Here is a 21,027-nt window from a genome sequence, read left to right as displayed (position 1 = left end):
TATCTTCAATAGAGAATATGTTTCTATTTAACTAGATGGGAAATTTTCCCAATGTTCCTTCCTTCTTCTGGGAAAAAATACAAACTTTAGAAAGCAAAATAAAGGTGAAAAGTGAAATGTTGGAGGAGATTACTTCTTTGTGATCCTAAGACCACTCCTTATGTGAAGAGACTTCCCCACCCCTTGACTTCATCAAACTTCTTGGTCAAAACTCCTACCATAGTCTTTCCCAAGGATACTGAAGCAACTAAGTGGAAGTGAATCGCATTCTACCTCTTTTTTGCCAATGTACAAAAGTATGAAAAGTTACAATGTGAGTAGAATGAAATGGGCAAAAGGTTTGGGGTAATCTACATAAACAGAGAGACTACACTCTCACAAAACCCATGTTGTTCGTGTATAGCAAAGAAAGTTATCTCTCTGGCAATTAGAGGGCACCTAGAATACACAATACCATACTGGTGAAACTAAATTATTTCATGGACACCTCACACTTTATGACATTTATTCTCAGCAGTGTGCTAACAAATGTTGACCATCTGACCCTCGAGGAGGAAGAAACAAATTTGTACTGATGATCAATTTCTGTGATGTAAATTCTCCTACCATTGCTGATTTCAGGCTGCCAGTGGGGTTTCACCAAACACGGGGCTGGGAATATGCACACCGTTATATAACATTTCCACCATGCAGATACATGGAAATTTTCTTATGTGGTAAAATGCTTCCTAAGTGATGAATTTTGAGTACTCATTACCTTAGTAGTTAAGATAACTTGTTTAATAGTAAATTGATATAATTTCACCTTTCATAATGACTGTGTTTTACAACTGGCAGGCAAAATAATTGAAAATGTTAACAGTCAGCTCTCACACTCTGGGTTGAACCCACCACTGTAATTACTCTACCTGTTAGGTCTCCTAGAAGGGATAACACTAGAAACGGGTAACCGTTACCGGAACTTTCACCTTCTTACAAAGGACGATAGGTGAGAAGGTTTTGGTAGAGAGGGAGACAACTGGAGTGAATGTGGGGACAGGGAGAGGTGGTGAGAGGGGTCTGCACACAATTATGAAGGAGGGGGAAGGAGGAAGGCCCAAGGTCAGGACAAGGCTCCTTGCCCTTGACTGTTGGTGAAGAGGGAACAAGCAAACTGTCCACTTAGCAATTGTAGCAAAGACCAGCCTGGCCCTCATGACTTCTTAAAGAGTTTTAAGGAAAGTAAGTCACTTAAACCAGTTCAAATACTAGAACTTTCTGTTAACAAAAAACTATTTACTATATTTACTATTGTACTTGTTAGGCCATTTATATAAATATTACCTGAAATAAGACGCAAATAAACCTAAAACACTCTTCAGAATATCTGTAACTTGATCCTTCACTGATTCCTATCTTTATTGGCAATATTACATAAATTTTAGTTTTCAGTATAAAACCAGCTCAATGAAATCATTCACAAGGTTGTTTAGGGTTGTACTGTTGACTCTTATGAAAGCTCAGAATTATAGTTGACTCTTTTTTCTTGACAATTAGAATAATTCAGTGTGTGCATGTGTTTGTTCCCTACTTTCACAGGGTTGACAGAATAAGCAAAACACAGACCATCCCTGGAAGCCTGGATATTGCCGTTGACAACGTTCCTTTGGAGCATCCAAGTATGATGATGTCATGGTTTGCTTGTAGAGTTCAAAGTAGTTAGTGGTCTTTTGATTTGGTTGGTTGATTTGTTGGTCGGACACTTGGTTAGTTACAATAGTTTGCAAGGGTTTTTCTAGAATTTTGAGATAAATGGAATTTATTATCCTACAGAAATCTGGGGCTTCTTATTTCTCCATTAAGACAGACTATAAGAGTGATAGGACAGAAACTATATTCAGTGCAAACTAATATTTACCTGGTGTGCACCAGGCACCCTGCAAGGTATTAAATCATGTCATTTAATCCTCAAAACCCTGAAGGGTTATAAATGAGAAATCTCAGGTTTAGATAGACTGATGACTGAATCCATAATGGGAGAATTTATATTCCATCCAGTTCCTCTGACTCAAAACACAGGGCTGGTTGCCCCATACTGTGCGCCAAAGGGTTGCTCTGAACACTACGGATGGCCACCCAAGTGGCCACGTAGTAATTATGGCTGGAATATTTATAGACTCTATTATTACACAGAGAGTATGTATCTTCTTCAAAAGTCCTATTTGTGTAAGTGAAAATTTGGATTTTAGAAGGAGCTTTTATTAACTTATAAATAAGAATTTCAGAATTTATTTCATAAGTGACGAGATTGGTTTGTTTTGTTTTGTTACTTCTGATTGTGCATTTTAGTGACTTTCTCGGTGATACAAAAAATGAATAAAGGCATCCTAAAATGAACTACAGAGAGAAGATTATTACACAGGATCTTGCCATCAGCACTATTAAGTTTTTCATTCTTATAATTTTTCCACAAATCATTCTAATATGAAATAAAATGAGCATTCTAACCTAAGCCATGGTTCAAAATCACTTTTATATTGATCTGTATGGAAAAGCAGAGAATACACTTAGCCATTTCTCTTACCTGATTTGTGGGTCATGTCTTTAATTACCTACAGAAAAGAAAAATAACAAACGAGAAAGCTAAAATATTCTCTTTGAAGTGACTGCCGGACATTAGAGAAATTTGAACATATAATAAAAATATTATCATTGATTTGGGGCAAAAAAAAAATCTTGTAGTCTGCTTCCCAGTAATATTTAGCTAACTGTTTTGCTTTTTTGAACCCAGGAGAATTCCAGATAGAATAAAGGAAAGTAGAAGGCCTTCCCTTCTAGTGACCACATCAGCCTCCAAACTATTTAGTGTCAGAAGTTTTGATTTATAAACTTATACTTGTCTTTTTCATTTTCCTTAGGCTGTTCCTATAAGGCTAGATTTTTAAATATGGTAAAAAACTAGAGAGAAAAGTAGAATAAATTGTATCAAATAATGCAGAGTGGGGCTTCAGACCTGTATCGTGAAGTCATTCTATAGGAAAAAATTGTTATCAACCCATTAGGTACTGTCCATACTAGACCTATTGGACAAAGTTATGTTGTCAGTATCTGTATTGTTTCATGTTAGGTAAAGGCCAGTGGGTTACTCCTTACCTTATAACACCTGGTTAGCGTGCTCAGAGAATCATTAGCTAAAATTTAGTTTTCATATGAAGCTTAAGGCAAAAAGAAAATAATTATAAATCCCTCCAAAGATTTACCAATTCTCTGAGACATCAATTTTGATATTAAATGGCTGAGAATCTGTCATCTGTACCTCCTATAAATTTTTCCTGCTAGCATAATTTAACATAAATTCCTTTACAAGCATAGAGTTTCAACTTTGAGTGGATTCATTTTAAAATTTGTTAAGTCTTGTTCACTTTAAACAATCACATTAAATGACAAACTCTTATTTTCTGATTTTTAAAGACTGTGTAACATCGTCCTTTATCCCTGTCAAGCCTTTCGATGTGACGGCTCAACCAGAACCCACAGTGGAGGTTGAAGAATTTGTTTACGACTCAACAAAGTATTGCCGTCCTTACAGAGTATACAAAAATCAGATTTACATTTACCCCAAGCACCTCAAGTATGATAGCCAGAAATGTTTCAACAAGGTATGGTATGTTTCTGAGATGTTGTGCTGTCTCTGCACCCTATAGAAATCATATTAAGACAGATTCTTGAGAGTTCAAACACAAATTATCATAGGTCAACACTTTGGAATAAGAATCCATTTGCAGAAAGTGCCTAATGAGGGACAGTGATGAGTTTCATCTTAAAAGTGTTTAAGGACACACAGTTTTATAACATATTAATAATCCTTTCTAAAATCAGCCCTGAATTATTTTGTTCTAGACCTCTTTTTTTTTGTTTCTTAAGATACTCTGAAAATAGCATATCTGCTTCCTTTTGATACAAGTTTTTTTTTCTTCCTTTTAAAATAATATCTCCAAATCCTCCTGCTATTTCTGAGCACTATGGATAATGTCACAAGAAAGTGCCGGGTATTCTACATTTTTCAGATTTAATTAGAAGCTACTTATTTTAGGCACTCGGATTAGTTTTTTTGGTGTTATTTAACAGGAAATTACGATTTCCATTTTCCCTCTCTGTAATTTCAGGCTCGAAATATAACTGTGTGCATTGAATTCAAAAATTCTGATGAAGAAGGTGCCAAACCCGTGAAGGTGAGCCAAGTCCACAAGGGGACACAGCAATCCAGGGGGATTGGCAGGTGCATAGGTTCTCCTCACCACCATGGAACTTTTTATATGAGTGTGATTGAAGGAGGAGCGATTCAATTCATTTGTGTTAGATTTCTTAAAACGTACCTGATTTAATGGCCATCATTAACTGAATCTATAGCTCTGCCTAGCTTTTCATGATTCGGAAAAAAGGAAACCACTCTAGCATGAAATAAATGCAAAGATCCCCCTCTGGAAGACTCTGCCCTCTTCAAAGATTAGCCCGCCTCTCAATTCAGCATGCTTGATTTAAAATGCCACATCCCAGCTGGACCTCGTGTGACCTGTGCAGAAGGACTGCTGCATACTGGTCCAATGGCCCATACTGGCCCAATGGCTAGTGCAGCAGGCCCCTAGGGTGTTCACGTCCATGGAAACGGCATGTGGCCCATTGCCTGAGGAGCTGGGAAATGGCTCTGGAAGTCGGTCCCTGTTGTTGATGACTTGATTTAATAAAATCCAGAAGATGGGCAGCCCCAGTGGCGCAGCAGTTTAGCACCGCCTGCAGCCCAGGACGTGATCCTGGAGACCCTGGATCGAGTCCCATGTCAGGCTCTCTGCATGGTGCCTGCTTCTCTCTCTGCCTGTATCTCTGCCTCTGTGTGTGTGTGCGTGTGTGTGTGTGTGTGTGTGTCTATGAATAAAGTCTTTAAAATAAATAAATAAATAAATAAATAAATAAATAAATAAATAAAATCCAGAAGACTACAAGATTTGTATGAACTACTTTTCAACCTACAAAACTGCAACTGGATGTCATTTTTCGGAGTTCACCTTTGATATATACTACTTTTATTTTAGGGACTTCAAATAACATAGAGTAACCCTTAAAAAGAGAGGGAAATTTTTTTGAGTGTGCCTATGGCCAGATCGTCCCAGTTTCAATGAATCAGCGGGGTGAAATAGTAAAGGACAAAGCTAATCTCATACTGACCCCCACGATTATCTGAGATAATCTCTTAAAGCTCTCTGTCAGGTACCATTTGTACCAACAAGGTTCATAGAATTATTCAGAATAAATTTGAGTGACTGAATGAATCATGCAGGGGGGAAAGAGTTCTTTAAAATAATCTTGAGCCACAGTCAGTATCCACAGGTTCCAAGTTCCACGGTAACATTAGTCAGCATCAGGAGACAAAAATTAGAGCAAAATGGAATTTTCAAGCAAACAAAGGCAATGACGAGACAGCAAGCACAGCAGGCCTGCTAGTGCAGTGTTTATGGGGAAAATTCTAGAAAAGAGGAATAATAGCAGGCGTATGAGTCTCCTGTCTCATTGCATTCTAAAGGCTCATACAGAAATACAGCAGATTCCAGAAGAGGGAGCCTGAGCCTTGGGCTAAGGGAATTTTGAAGCTGCATGCCGAGGAAGTGCCATATGACATCCCCTGGCTTGATTAGGGGCTGGGATAGAATAGCAGTGCAATGTGGTGGAGCCTGGAATCAGCCTTATCCTTCCCGCACAGCGTTCTTGGTTGGGAGCAGGCATGTCAGGGGTTGGGGTCGAACCAAACCCTGTGGTCACCCAGGACTGATTGCCTTGAACTCTGAATCAGACCTGGATGCCATGGACCCCTTCCAGAGGCCACCTTACAGGAATCTGAATTGAACAATTTAGCTCTTATCTCCTGGTAATCAAAAGTTAGGTAATGAACTAATTCAGGTTGATGTAATAGCTACACGATGAATTAAAGCCTTCATATTTTCTTCCATAGTGCCCTGATATAGTAAGTACAGGGCAGTAGGTGAGAGAAGTTCAAGGTGAATTAGATACCAGCTAAGCCTGGCAAGTTATCACTAAATTCATCTTTGTTCCAGGTTTGGTAACTGAAGAATTGTGACTTTTTTGTGTGTGCTCAGAGTTAATTTCAGACACTCCTAATCATTCAACTCATAACTTTTTAAACAGTGTATTTATGGAAAACCTGGAGGGCCTCTCTTCACCTCAGCTGCCCACACTGCAGTTCTGCATCATTCCCAGAATCCGGATTTCTCTGATGAGGTAAGGGCCACACCTCCCCTGCTCCCAGCAGCTCCTAAAAGAGATGGGTCAGGTAATGCACAAAGATAAGCATTCTCTCTAGACCACATCTCAGACTGAGGGCATGCCTTGGCTGATGTTTACTTAAGTGAGATTTAGAAAATGTATTTATTGACAGTTGCTCCAGGGGTTAGGTTGCAAATCCGGACGTTTCAGCATAGGATTGCCCTTCAAAAATATGTTTTTATGGTATCATTCTTTTCAAGGGAGAATAATTTTTTTTCTTTTATTTCATTAATCAATATAATAAAGATTGTGTTGGACAGCTTAACCAATCAATAGCTGCATTTCATGTCATAATGGAAAGAAGCTAGCATAGATAGAATATGAGCCAACACTAATTCTTATGACCTACTTGAACTTGAGTGATCTTGGATACTGTCATCTCTAAATGTGACGTACAGCAAGACCTGCCCTGGACAACTCCTGAGACTCTCTTATTATGGGCCAGGCACCATGCTGTACTCCATATATCCATCATCTCAATCCCTACAGGGTTCTCCAGAGAAACAGAGCCAACAGGGGAGATATATATATGTATAGACAGGTAGACTTATTATAAGGTATTGGCTCACATCGTTGTGGAAACAAGAAGTCTCATGATCTTCCATCTGTAATCCTGAAAGCTGGTGGTATTGTTCAAAGGCCTGAGAGCCAGCTAGGCTGTGGTAGAGATTTCAGTTCAGGTGTGAAGGTCTGAGAAAAAAGGGTGCCAAAGGCAGACAGGGAAGATCAATGTTCTAGTTCAAGTAGTCATGCAGACAGAGAATTCAACCTCCTGCCTTTTTGTTCCATTCAGACCTTCATCAGATTGGATGATGAGCACCCACACTGGTGAAGGCCATCTATCTGCTTTATTCAGCCCTCAAATTCTAATGCTAATCTCTTCAGAAGCATCCTCACAGGCACACCCAGAAATAAAGTTTAACCAGCTATTTGGGCATTCTGCAGTCTAATCAAACTGACATAAAATTAACCTTCACACCTTCCTATCTTATGAGTAAGGAAACTGGGACTCAGAGAAGTAACTTTGCCAAGGGCACAGCAGTAAGAAGTGATCATCTGGGGCAGCCCGGGAGGCTTAGTGGTTTAGCACCACCTTCGGTCCAGGGCATGATCCTGGGGACCTGGGAGCAAGTCCCATGTCAGGCTTCCTGTGTGCAGCCTGCTTCTCCCTCTGCCTGTGTCTCTGCCTCTCTCTCTCTATCTCTATCTCTATCTCTCATGAATAAATAAATAAAATCTTTAAAAAACATGATCATGAGAACTCAAACTAGGCCACATGACTCAGGGCTGAAGCTTCACCATTCTGCTCTAAGACATGAAAAACCCAATTGGGCCAATGGTAAATTACTCTGTATGTGTCAGCTGGTATTAAAAAGAGATTCAGACAAACAAGCTTTAGGGATTAAATTTAATTTCTGACCACAAAGGAAAGATCTAAACTAATGCAACCTGCTGATATGGTATCTGGGATTAAAAATATCCCATCTTTTTATGAGGTTTCCTATTGCTACTACAGTAAATCGCCAAATTTGGTGACAGAAAAACCCACGTCCATTATCTCATAGTTCTGGAAATCATAACTCTGAAATGGGTCCCACAGAGCTTAAATCAATGTGTCAGCAGGTCTGCATTCCTTCCGGAAGCTTTAGGGGAGATTCCTTGCCTCACCTTTTCTAGCTTCTAGAGGCTTCCACAGGCCTTGGCTTGTGACCCTCTTCCAGAAGTTTCCTCACTCTCACTTCCACTTCCATTCTCTGACTCTGACTTCCCTCCAATAAGGACTTTGTGGTTACGTCAGTCTCCCACAGTAATCCAGTGTAATCTTCCCATTTTAAAATCCTTGTTTTCATCACTTTTGCAAATCCCTTTTACCCTGTTCACAGATTCTGGATATTGGGGCCGGGAGGACACCATTTGGGGGCAGGCTATTAGTCTGCCTACCACACCTTATTCCACATCAATCATTTTGAAACTAAAGGAACTTCAGTGAAACCACAGAGCTCCTTTAACCTTATCTCCCTCCTCCACACCGACTTAATGCTCTTAAGCTTTGTTCCCTATAAATTCAGGACAGAAGGTAAAAAAAAAAAAAATTAAGGTAATGGTCTATCACCATGTTATAGAATATTTATTGTATTGGTTGACCCCTTGGAAAAACCCCTCTGAAATATGCATCTGTTGTAGACATACAAGATTTTTTTTTTCTAAAAAAAAAATGATGTTCTCACTGTTAATTCTGACTGTTAATCTCTGTTGCTCGCATGTGCTTCCCGGAATTCTTATAAAAGCCATGGAGTTTTCTATAGGAGAACATGTATGGAATGACAGCCCAGTGAACTCTGCAGTGCAGACTCAAAACTGAGGTTGCATTAATTGCAAAAATTGATACAAATTCTTCCAAGGCTCTGTTATAATGTGAATATTTGCAGTATTTAAAGTGAAGGATGTTGGCATTAATAGTTAACTGGAATTCTTGAGAACTTATTGCATTCCCATATGCTCTTTATGTTAGCTAAAAAAAAGAAAAAATTTCCTTCTGGTACATGGCCAATTATTGTACTTCTTAAATGTACATTGGCCTTTGTTACCAGGTTTGCATACTAGTATATAAAGAATGTGTAAGCTTGTAAACCATTCTAGTTCAGAAGTTCTCAGATTTTACCATTCACCAGAATCACCTTGAAGCCTTGTTACATCAGATTACTGTAATCCCCCAGATTTGTGGATTCCAAATGTCTGAAACAGGGCCTGAAAATTTGCATGATACTTGTTAGAACAAGTTTCTAAAAGATGGTGATGCTGCTCTTTCAGGGAGAACATTTGGGAAATCAATGTAATGAGTCCTTTCCCGAACAAAGTGCAAATACAGGGGATCCCTGGGTGGCTCAGTGGTTTAGCGCCTGCCTTTGGCCAGGGCGTGATCCTGGAGTCCCGGGATGGAGTCCCCCGTCGGGCTCCCGGCATGGAGCCTGCTTCTCCCTCCTCCTGTGTGTGTCTCTCTCACTCTCTCTCTCTCTCACACACACAAATAAATAAATAAATCTTTTTTTTAAAAAGTGCTAATACATTAGCTAGATAGGTAGATGCACAAAGAGTCTAATAAATAAACTGGCAGATAATCTGCACAGTTCTCTAACACCTTATTGCTTGACCATTCTGGAAGTTACCAAACTGCTGATATTACATTGAATGCAGCTTATATGATGAGATCCTGGGATTCTAGTGTGAAGTAGTTATCAAATGACATGGTTCCCCATCCTGGAAGATCCTATTAAACTGACTAGACCATAAACTCCCAGTGAGTCAAAGCCCTATAACATCTCTCGACTCGATTCCCACCTCCGTATCATTCTATTTCACAATGTATGTGGCAGATGTTTGGAAACTGAAAAGCACTATGAAATATAGAAGGTGTCAAAACATTTCTTTTTAAGGATATGGAGTATGCTCCTCATTAAGCATATTTTTAACATATATCAACTTTATGTTTTATACTTATTAGGAAACATTCCTTATGTAGCTACAGCATGACATCTTCACAAAACAGCTCATTACTTGGTTACCACAATAACACATATCATGTATTTTTTTGTTATTTTTAAGAAGAAATAGATTCCATGCTTAAGTTACATCATTTCTTACTGCTATGTTTCTCACCACTGTGTCTATGAATCGCCTGGGGATCTTATTAAAAATGCAGATTCTGATTCCATGTGTCTGGGGTAGTGTCCAAGATTGTGCATTTCTAATGAGCTCACAAGCGATGCTCATACTCTGGTCCATGCACACACTGCATGAGACAGGGACTCAGTTTACTCAGTGGATGTTCTCTGATGATAGGTTCCTTGATCTATGTCTTTTTGACACCTTATGGTGAGCCTCTGTGTATGTGTGAGTGTGTGAGTGTGTTTAATCCATTCTTTACTAGCATCTGTTACCAAATGACAAATGCTAGGCATTCTAAATTATCAACACCCACCACAATAAAGAAGTAAAAATATCAGTCCCTTAACACACTACTGCTAGCAGGATGGATATCCATTGAGAGTTAAGTCGGTACTTCTTACACTAACTATGAAACGTGGTCCTTAGTTTCAGTGAAAGATTTTTTTAAAAGGTGAAGGCGCCTATGCTTTGTCTCACCCTGACCTGGGGCAAATGAATTTCATCCCAGTCCAGGGATGAAAATCTCTTGGACATAGATTGGACTATGATCTCTTTCATTGCAGGTGAAAATTGAACTACCGACACAGCTCCATGAGAAACACCATATTTTGTTTTCTTTTTACCATGTCACTTGTGACATAAATGCCAAGGCTAATGCCAAGAAAAAGGAGATGCTGGAAACATCAGGTACTGACAGGATGTGATTTGGTACAGTTTTACATGTCATCTATGTGTCTTGAACTGGAGAGGACTTTTAAAGCTCTGATGTATTAAATTTTTTTTAGTGAGGTTTTCTATTCATAAGTGACAAATAACTTTGTTTTTCCTCCTCACCGTGGCGCTTTGCACTCAGAAGGTTTCTCTTTGTTCTTCCTTTGCACAGTGGGATATGCTTGGCTTCCCCTGATGAAACATGATCAGATAGCTTCTCAAGAATACAATATCCCAATAGCAACAGGCCTGCCTCCTAATTATTTAAGCTTTCAAGATTCTGCAAGTGGAAAGGTACTGAGTGATGTATAATTTAAGAGAAAAAAATACATGAGCTAAATGGCATGAGGTTATCTTCTTTCTGCTATTTAAATTAACCCAAGGACTGTAGTGTATGCATCCATTGTAGTGATGAGTCGTGTACCAACAATATTTTCAGTGTCTTGTTTCATTCATGGCTGGTAGAAATGATCCATTAGAATGGCCCCCTAATACCACATCGGTCTCCCTCACCGGTACTGCTAATTCTTTTTGCATCTTTTATTTTGCATCTGTAGAGTCCTGTAAGTTAAATGGATCAGGATGGCCAATTAACATAAGCTAAATAACCTGTTTCTTTTCTTTTCTTCAATTGCCACAGTGACAGTAACACACTCTTTTTTACAGCATGGTGGGAGTGACATTAAGTGGGTTGACGGTGGCAAGCCACTCTTCAAAGTATCGACATTTGTGGTGTCCACAGTAAATACTCAGGTGAGTGCGCTGTCCTGAAAAAAATCTCAGCATCTGTTTGAACCCATAGAATCCTAAGGGGGCTCCTGTATTTAGGGGAGGGTCCTCACCATTTCCCAAGTTGTCAGAGGAGCAGGTGATTTAGAACTGCAAAGGAAGAAATGTCGGCAGCATAACTTTATGCCTCTCCCAGGAGAGAGAGAATGCCCCAGCCCTTCAGCCCAGGTGCCCTTACAACTGTGGACTAGAATACCAGACATGTACGTATCAGGATGATGCTCCCACCCTTGAAATATGGTTTGCTTTCACTGAAAACACTCAAGTGTTAAAAATGGGGAAAGGTGGGATCCCTGAGTGGCTCAGCGGTTTAGCGTCTGCCTTTGGCCCAGGGTGTGATCCTGGGGACCTGGGATCAAGTCCCATGTTGGGGTCCCTGCATGGAGCCTGCTTCTCCCTCTGCCTGTATCTCTGCCTCTCTCTCTCTCTCTCTCTCTCTCCCATGAATAAATAAATAAATAAATTTTTTTTTTTTTTAATGAGGAAAGGTCAAATGAAAGACTTTGGATCTTTACCTGAAAACTAAGTCTGATTTCCAGTGCCTACCAGGTGCTCCTAATGGGCAGGCCATGAGATCAGCAGAACTACTGGAGACCCTCCTTGGCCAGCTTCTTCCTGGGAGATCCTGTACAAGTCACCTCACCCCTGCAGTCCTTATTTTGTCATCAGGAAAATGATGGCAATAATATCTGCCTAAGGTTGTAGGAAGGATCAAAATGAGAAACCACGTGTGAAAACATGTCAGGAACTGCAAAATGCTATACAAACCTAATTCCCGTCATTGCTAAATTACCACAGATGCACCCCTTCCACTGCAAGACAGCTTCTCTTACCAGAGTGTGAGGACTTCTGTGGTACCAATTGTAAAGTACAAAGCAAAATCATTAAGTACACAAACTATGTATTTCCCCTTTCTTAAATGCTTGCTAAGAGAAATGAAATCATCTAGGTATTACACACATATTGCATCAGAATTTCTCCCTGTAACCTCTGGTGCCTCAAGGGAAATTTAACTCCCTTCTTCAGTCCTCTGCGCAAACTCCACAAGTCCCACAAAATGGTCCTTCCCCACCTAGTCCTGCCCTTATATACCAACCTGTCTTTCTCACACTTCCAACTGCTTTCCTCTCAACAAGCCAGATGTCTCTCTGACTCACCATCACTCACCTTTTTCTGCATCCGCTGCCACTGCCCATCACTCATCGCCAAGGCGGGACATATTCCTCTTTCATCAGTATTTACCTCATGGACCAAATGCCCAGGCCCTCTCTTGCACTGCGTCCTCCATCTGCTTAGCTTCCGCTTCTGACACTCAGCCCTCCTCATGAGGAAGGCAATCTTTCCCTCCCTTCCTCCCCTCCCTGCCTTGGCCTGGACAGCTCCCACCCATCCTTCCGACCTTGACTCACTTTCTCAAAGAAGCCTGTCCTCTTCCCTGACCCTTCAGACATGTGTTGTCTTGTCATACACCCACATGGCACCCTGCTTTCCTGTGATGCACCTATGTAACTGTGATCAAGTAGGTGTGTGTTGACATTGCAGTATGGTGCCGGTCTCCCTGACATAATGGAAGGACTGCAGAAGAAGGGACTGGGTTTTCCTGGGCCTTCACTCTGTCCTCCCTGGCTGCCAAGGGCCTAGCACATAGTCAGTTTTCAATGACTAATCGTCAAATAGTTGAATAAATGAAATGAAACTGAAAATATAACACATACACACGTATGCTCACACATACCCTGGAGCTGAGGGAAACCCAAATCACAGATGTCCTTCTAGAATCAACAAATTCCAGAGAAATATCCAGTATGCATGTCTTCACTAAAATTCCGTGTCTCACTTTCTGACTATATAACTCTGTCCCTCAGCTCAAGAGAATTTCTAAGGGGCCACCCTCTTCAGGAAATAGCATTAAAGGGAATATTCATTTGCTCAGGCTGCCGTAACAGAATACCATAGACTGGGCAGCTTACACAACAGAAATTTATGTTTTCACCATCCTGGAGTCCAGAAGACCAGTATCAAGGTGTCAATGTGTTGGCAGGGTTGGTTTCTTCTCAGGCCTCCCTACTTGACATGTAGGTAGCCATCTTCTTGCTGGGTCCTTTCATGGTCCTTTCCTCTATGCCAGTACATGTCTGGTGTTTATCTCTGTGTCCAGATTTCCTCCTTTATTTTTTTTATAAGTAGGCTCCACACATGTGGAGCCCAACATGGGTCTTGAAGTCATGACCCTGAGATCAATCAAGAGTCAGGTGTTTAATAGAGTAAGCCACCCAGGTGCCCCTAAATTTCGTCTTTTATAGAGACATCAATCATATTGGACTTGGTCCACTCTAACTGCTTCATTTTAACATAACTATCTCTTTAGATAAGGTCTAGATAAGGTCTAGATAAGGTCTAGAGACCTTATCTCTAAATATGGTTATATTCTGAGGTACCAGGGCGGGAATTAAGACTTCAACATATGGATTGTGAAGGGACACAATGCAGCCCATTACAAAGGGTACAAATCAGTTTTATCTCATTAGATTAGTGTGAACTTCCTAATTTTTTACTAGCTTGGGCATTTTAAGTCTAAAAATATCCCTGTGCATAATAAGAGTACACCTTCTCATGTGTGTTAAGAAATATGTAAGAAAAATACATAGAGGTGTGTAGAAAGAAACAGGAAGATGAAAGAAAGCAATTTTTAAAAGGGGAGGGAGGGGACAGAGCCAGTGGAAGGGCTTCTCCAGCCACTGCCATGTGGCCAAGAAGGAAAACACATCTGTCTATAAGAAAGAAAAAAAAAAAAAGAAAGAAAGAAAGAGCAGGGTTTGTGGTCCAGGTGGAGCTTTCAGTGAACTTTCAAAATGTCCAGTGAAAATGAAAGCCGTCACTCTGACTCCTTGATAAAGCATCTGCTCGTCTCATTGAGGCATCTGTCCTCCAGAAATACTCACCCTCCATCACTGTAATTGTTATACAGTTTATGTGTCACCAGAAATAAACAATTTCCTTGCTCTTTCAGGATCCCCATGTGAACGCATTTTTCCGACAGTGCCAAAAAAGAGAGAAAGATATGTCTCAGTCACCTACCTCGAACTTCATCCGGTCTTGTAAGGTAAGGTGACGTGCAAATACTCTCTGGGTATCCAGGGTAAAGAAATGGGTAAAAGGGTCCTTTCCAGTTTCCAATGAGTAGCAAACTAAGATAGGGCCATCATGGAAGATTTTTAAATACCTTATCAATTCAGAGAATAAATGGTTATTTCTCAATTCTTTGATAGTCTCTACCTGTTGATTACAAAACAAGCAAATGTCAGATTTTTTTTCCAAAATAAAATGATTGAAGATCAGAATCAGTTGATTTTCAATTAGATAATTGTGTACAGTATCCTTGCAACATCACCCCCATGCCTGCGTGCCTGCTGAGTGCAGTGAAGAATAAATAAAGCCAGATGAAGGTGAGCTAGCATATTCGTACTTTTCCTTTTTTTTAAGATTGTATTTATTTAATCATGAGAGACACAGAGAGAAGCAGAGACATAGACAGAGGGAGAAGTAGGCTCCATGCAAGGAGCTTCATGAGGGACTCGATCCCAGGACGCCGGGATCATGCCCTGAGCCAAAGGCAGATGCTCAACCACTGCACCACCCAGACACCCCACTTACTTTAGTTCAGAAACACATCAGCAGAAGGTGCTTTAAATTTAACCAGTGTCCCTTTTCTCCCACCAATGTACTACAGAACCTATTGAATGTGGAAAAGATTCACGCAATCATGAGTTTTCTGCCTATCATCTTGAATCAGCTCTTCAAGGTGCTGGTCCAGAATGAAGAAGATGAAATAACTACAACTGTGACCAGGTATCTCTCCCGTGGTCTTAGGAGAAGAACTCTTCTAGTCTGTGTTTGCACAAAACTGTGATTATAACTGAACAGCCACCTTCTTGTGCCCGCTTGTGTTTCACGTGAACACATGTCTCAAATTTGAAGTATTTCTCTCTTGAGTTCTTGCCTTCAAATCTGTTATCATTGGGGTAAAGTTTTAGACCCGTTTTTTCACTTTTTATTTTGTTTCTTAATTAAGCTTTTTATTTTGAGGGAATCATAGGACAGGCACTTGTGAGAAATAATGTGGAGAGATCCCATGTTCCCTTTACCTAGTTTACCAATGCCACATCATGCAAAACTGTAGCACAGTATCACTACTGGGATATTGACATTGATAAACAGAATACGGAACATTCCCATCACCAGGGGAATCCCTCATGTTGTCATTTATTACACAAAATTACTTCCCTCACATCCCCAGTCCCCACCCCTTAGCCCTGGTAACTACTAATCTGTTAAAATTTTGGATAGATAGATAGGAAGGGCATCTGGGTTTTTCCAGTTCAGGTAGATTTTGGGTGAACATAAGTTTTTATTTCCCTGAGATAAATGCCTGGTGCAGCTGCTAGGTCTTAATGATAGTTGCACCTGCAGTTTTTAAGAAAACGCTGAATTGTTTTCCAGGGTGGCTGTACAGTTTCACATTCCCACTAGATTTTTAAATTTTTTTCTCTAACTGCCCCTGCTTTAAATTTGTCTGTACTACATTTTTCCAACATTTCTAATCTGTCTAGTAACTTTGACGATCCTAATTTCCTCTCTATTGGAGATACTGTTTTAAATCCGTTAAAGCATCATATATGTTTAATGTTCATTTTAAAAAAAATATTAGTCACCGAATTCTGCGGAAAAATATTACTCTTCACACTGAAGTATGTCCAGAACTTTCCTAACTGTCAGGTATATTATTAACCTCTTTCAGAATGTGGGTCTTTAGCTTCATTTTTAAAGTAGCACCCTGAAGCTCTGGGACAATTAAAGTGTGTCTAACAGTTCCACATCAGCGAGTTCTGGACCTGGGTTAAAAGTCTCCAACTGTACCTTCAACTGAGACTTTTTTCAGCATGAACATATAGGTTTTTGTGAACAAGACTGCTAAATATTTCAGCAGATAGATCTGCTAAAATTCCAAGACATTCCAAAACACTACAGCCATTGAGCAACTGGCAGTACTAATGTGAAAGCAGTACCACCGCTGCTACTAGAAACACTTCACGAGCTAAGGAGGGAAATAAAAAATAAAACTGAATCTTAATCTAATTGCTTTTTACAGCAGCATATGTAGTCCCTCTTTGTTAGAAGGGAAACCCTCTTTATTCTTTTTTAAGGATTTTTTTATGAGAGAGAGAGAGAGAGAATACAATCGGGGGAGGGGCAGAAGGAGAGAAGCAGACTGCCCGAGGAGCTGGGATCCCAAGGTGAGGCTCCATCCCAGGACCCTGGGATCATGATCTGAGCCAAAGGCAGACACTTAACCAACAAAGCCACCCAGAGGGAGCCCCCTTTAAATGGACTATAATAATTGGAGGTTAAAGGTCCTAAATTGTAATCAGATACTAAAAATGATTCTTTTTCCAAGAACACAGTATCAGCCAACACACAAGCCATAAAAGTCTTCAGTGTGATGTTGCAGCCATGAGATACTTATATCTTAGTGTTAATACGGATATTGGAGGATCAGAGGGGGAAATCTGAAACTGGTTCACGCATTAATTCAGTGCCTGTTAAATACCCAGTTTACAAAACACTCTAGTGCCAAGCCCAGTCATATTTTCCAGAAAAGTCACTCAACAGTTTTGTTTTTCCAGGGTTCTGACCGACATTGTGGCCAAATGCCATGAGGAACAGCTGGACCACTCTGTCCAGTCGTACATTAAGGTATGAAATCGCCACTTCGACACTGGGCACATCCCTCGTGCTGTGTGGTTTGTCTCATTTCTGTCTGCAATAAGTGGGATGTTTCTGCCTTTAGCTGGATGGGGCTCAGCACAGTAATATCAAACATTCCCTTTAGCCACTTAGGATTCCATCTCTTTGCATGGATGATCTAGAGGTATAGTTCAAATGTATAAATAATGTGTACATGTGCAAATGAATATTTATATGGGGAGAAAGAACAAAGAAAGAGAAGAGAAAATGAAGGTATTGGCCTTTTGAAGTCAACATTACAAATGAATGCAATTCCTGTATCAAGTTAAGGAATATTTTTCCTGTTGGTTTGTTGAATGCTCTGTGTTTCTTCTGTAATGTTTTCTTAGCTCTTTTTATTGTTTTCTCAGGCATTATTTCATTTTCCCAGTTACTGTATATTTGTACCTGCTTCTGGTATGTTAAGTCCTTTATCCTCGGGCATGATCCACTAGCCCATTCCATCAGTGTGCACCTGCTTCCTCCAGCGTCCTTCACCAAGCGTTCACTCGGACATGTTCATGTTCTCATTTCCAGTTGGCCTGTGAATTAATGCCAGTGAACTTGTGATGATGTTTGCACATTATAGTTCCTGCCTAAATGTCATCTTCCTGAATGAAAAGAATCTATCCAGAGATAAATGAGAGTGGCTTACATAACTTTATAATGCATAGAGGAGCTAAATTTCTATTTTTTATGTATATATTAAATCTTTTTGAGACCCAGACCTTTTTTAATTGAAAGAATTTATTCCATTGATATATAAGAATAGACATATACTCCCATAAGTTAGATGTCTAGAAAGGTGACTAGAGGATAATTTGGGGGTTTTGTGGTAGATATGTGTAAAAAACAAACAAAAAAAAAACAAAACTTCCTATGAAATTTCACTCTGAGGTGAAACCCTCTGAGGGATATTTTTACATTACAATTTTATTTATTTTTTATTTTTTTTACATTACAATTTTATATGTACATATTTTCTACCTGCCTGAAATGTAAGATATCTTCCCAAATACCCAAGTATGATCGTGTGCCCTTCCTTAAAATAGCCCATATGCCAAAGATAGTTATTTCACAACAATTTCCCTATGGTATAATTTTACCCAACAAGGTCTACACTTCAGCTGCAGAAAGCCAGTTGCGCCTACAAATGCTTATTTAGTTTACTCTCTGTTTAAGACAGTCGTAAAAATACTTTAATCCAGTATTGATGAATTTACATTTAACAGAATCAACCACAGAAATTTCTCTCAATATTTAACCCACATTTTCCATTTCAATCGCCAAAGGGGCTTAGAAGAAAACAATTCCCCAGTCCATATTACCCAGAGGCATCTCCATTTCAACACAAGTATTTACCTCATTCCAATGGAATCATTGAAGACTACATTAAGAACCCACTGATGTTGTGTCTGTTTTTGTGATAGTCAAAGAAGTTCCTTATGAGAACCTTAAATCAGTTCTCAGACTCATTCTGTGTTGCTCTTGGAAGAGTGTATTGGAATGCATCCTGGTATGGTCTTTATTTTTAACTAGGATGTTTGAAATCTCCTGATGAGACCATTTGATTTTATAATATAGGCAGTTGCTTAGTTTGCTTTGAAGTGGTTGAAATCCAGAAATACATATAAAAATGGGATGTCACGCTGATAACAATTCCTAAAGATATTTCATAAAAATATTTTCACATAGCTAAAGTGGACACACCCTAATAAATATTATCAACTGGAATTTTATTCTAGAAAGAACATTAAACTAGCAAGTGGGAAATTAGATTCTAGTCAAGATTAGATAGTTAATTTGAGCAATCAGCCTCTCCGGACTTCATTTTTTTCTCCTCTGAAGTGAGAAAGGATGGACCAGAAGAACATCGAGCTCTATGATTGAACTCTTGTTGCAGTACATTGTTAACAGCCTGACCTTGACCAAAGAGTTTGATTTTTCTTATCACCTGTGGGAGAAATTATTTTTTAACATGTAGGTGGATATTAAGGCCCATACCTTGGTGTATGATGAATACTGATGGGCTGGTATCAATATATGCTTTGATGTCCTTGAAAGATGTGATATATTCAGTGGAATTTATATATATTCAGAAACAAACTAAACACCATTTCAAGTTCAGTGGTGCTAAATGCTGCTAACTCACCTCATTTACAATATCCAAAATGCACACATACACCATTTCTTTTTCAAAGATGTGCATCTTAAGTCTATCTAACCAAACGCCATGGTTTACTGCAATTCATGGCACTGACACGTTCCAGCCAAAATTTTAAAATAAGAATATCTCAGAGCTAGTTGTAATGCTGTTAGAGCTAAATAACTGTGCATGGGACTAGGCAGTCAGTGATGATATTAGCCTCACTTGAGTCATAATTCATGAGGGGGAAAAAATCCTATTACTCTTGATTTTGGCTAGTTTCATACATCTCTTAGCTTTGTCTTTCTCCTCTGGGATGAGCTTGGAGAAGTAAGACTCCAGTCTTACTTACCAATGAGTTGCAAAGTTCAAAGAAATGATTATAGATCCAAATGTGAATGTGCCTCTGCTTTGAGTTTCTTGTCTGCCTTCGCTCTTGATTATAGTGAAGTCTGAGTAGTGAATGTTATAAACAAATGACCTTCCTTGAGGCAAATGCAACCCATAAGTAAAACCGTATAATCTAGGGATAAGCATTATATATTTAAAATATGTGCATAAATTGGTACTGATATCCTTAAAATAGATGAAGAAATACTGAAAATTAAGACCATTACATGCATTCAGAAATGCACACCAAAACAAATCTTTTGAGAGAAAAAAAAGTGAGCAGCATTTGTTATCTTACTGATGGCCAATGTTCATGAACCCTTTGATAGCTGTGACTAAGCATGAGATGATAGAACCTGGGCCTGTGGGGAGCTCACCTACTGGCCTCTGGAAGGCACCTGCTTCCCCACTTGGCTATTTGAGTGGGTGCTCTACCCTTTCAGGATGAAGAAATGCTACCATGCCACCTGTTACCAGTGGAAGGAAGGAGAAGGGGAAATGTGTCCTAAGTAGGTGGGTCAAAGCCCTCCATGTTTCCTTGAACCCGCTAAATCGCTCTCTGACTCTTTCTTTTGATTTCTACAAAAAGAGTTTCAAGGAGAGCTTAGGTGAGCCAAGCCCTATCTTGTGCAAAACCCTAAATAGGAACAGTCGTGTACTACTCTTGTCATTGGGCCACCATTTATTTCATGACAAAATCTGGCATGAGCAGATAATTTTGAGATATGAGTTATTCATGTAACCTAATTTTTGAGACTTTGGTTTTTTTTTAAGTATTTAACTTTTTTCACTTTTTGGATTTTCTTCAGTTCGTGTTCAAAACCAGGGCATGCAAGGAGAGAACTATACATGAGGAGCTGGCTAAAAATGTGACTGGTCTTTTGAAATCAAATGACTCAACAACAGTAAAGCATGTCCTGAAGGTAAAGAATTTAAAGACAATCCTTCAATTGTTAACAGGAGGGGTGGCTTGCTCTCACCCCTGGAAGGCGATAGGACTCCTTGATATCCATAGATTGTTTCTTTTAGTTTCAGTGTAAGCATCATATTGAAACTGTAGCATATAAAAACATTAAGCAAGCGAAGGAGATTTGTGTCAAAAGAACAGAAGACCCAAATTAAGTCCTTTGGCCCCAAAACAGAATGAGTAACTATTAAGAATAATCTGAAATACTCAAAAGTACTAACTGTTGCAAAAATAAAGTTTGTTGGGTTTTTAGGCACGG

General features: G+C 39.5%; 1 protein-coding gene across 13 annotated transcripts in view; it reads left to right on the top strand.

The window, feature by feature from the left end:
- Positions 1-21,027, top strand: part of DOCK10 (dedicator of cytokinesis 10) — a 260,328-nt gene that overhangs the window by 180,115 nt on the left and 59,186 nt on the right. For all 13 annotated transcript variants that reach the window (XM_038573971.1, XM_038573966.1, XM_038573967.1 and 10 more), the window contains exons 16-26: positions 1,579-1,658; positions 3,451-3,638; positions 4,146-4,211; positions 6,178-6,270; positions 10,545-10,668; positions 10,865-10,986; positions 11,359-11,445; positions 14,492-14,584; positions 15,212-15,330; positions 17,166-17,235; positions 20,611-20,724. In XM_038573971.1, the coding sequence (XP_038429899.1) occupies positions 1,579-1,658; positions 3,451-3,638; positions 4,146-4,211; positions 6,178-6,270; positions 10,545-10,668; positions 10,865-10,986; positions 11,359-11,445; positions 14,492-14,584; positions 15,212-15,330; positions 17,166-17,235; positions 20,611-20,724 (1,156 nt within the window). The remainder of the gene's footprint in view (positions 1-1,578; positions 1,659-3,450; positions 3,639-4,145; positions 4,212-6,177; positions 6,271-10,544; positions 10,669-10,864; positions 10,987-11,358; positions 11,446-14,491; positions 14,585-15,211; positions 15,331-17,165; positions 17,236-20,610; positions 20,725-21,027) is intronic.

The sequence above is a fragment of the Canis lupus genome, chromosome 25 (assembly GCF_011100685.1).
Source record: "Canis lupus familiaris isolate Mischka breed German Shepherd chromosome 25, alternate assembly UU_Cfam_GSD_1.0, whole genome shotgun sequence".
Classification (NCBI taxonomy): Eukaryota; Metazoa; Chordata; class Mammalia; order Carnivora; family Canidae; genus Canis; species Canis lupus.
This window is presented reverse-complemented; position numbering and strand designations above follow the sequence as displayed.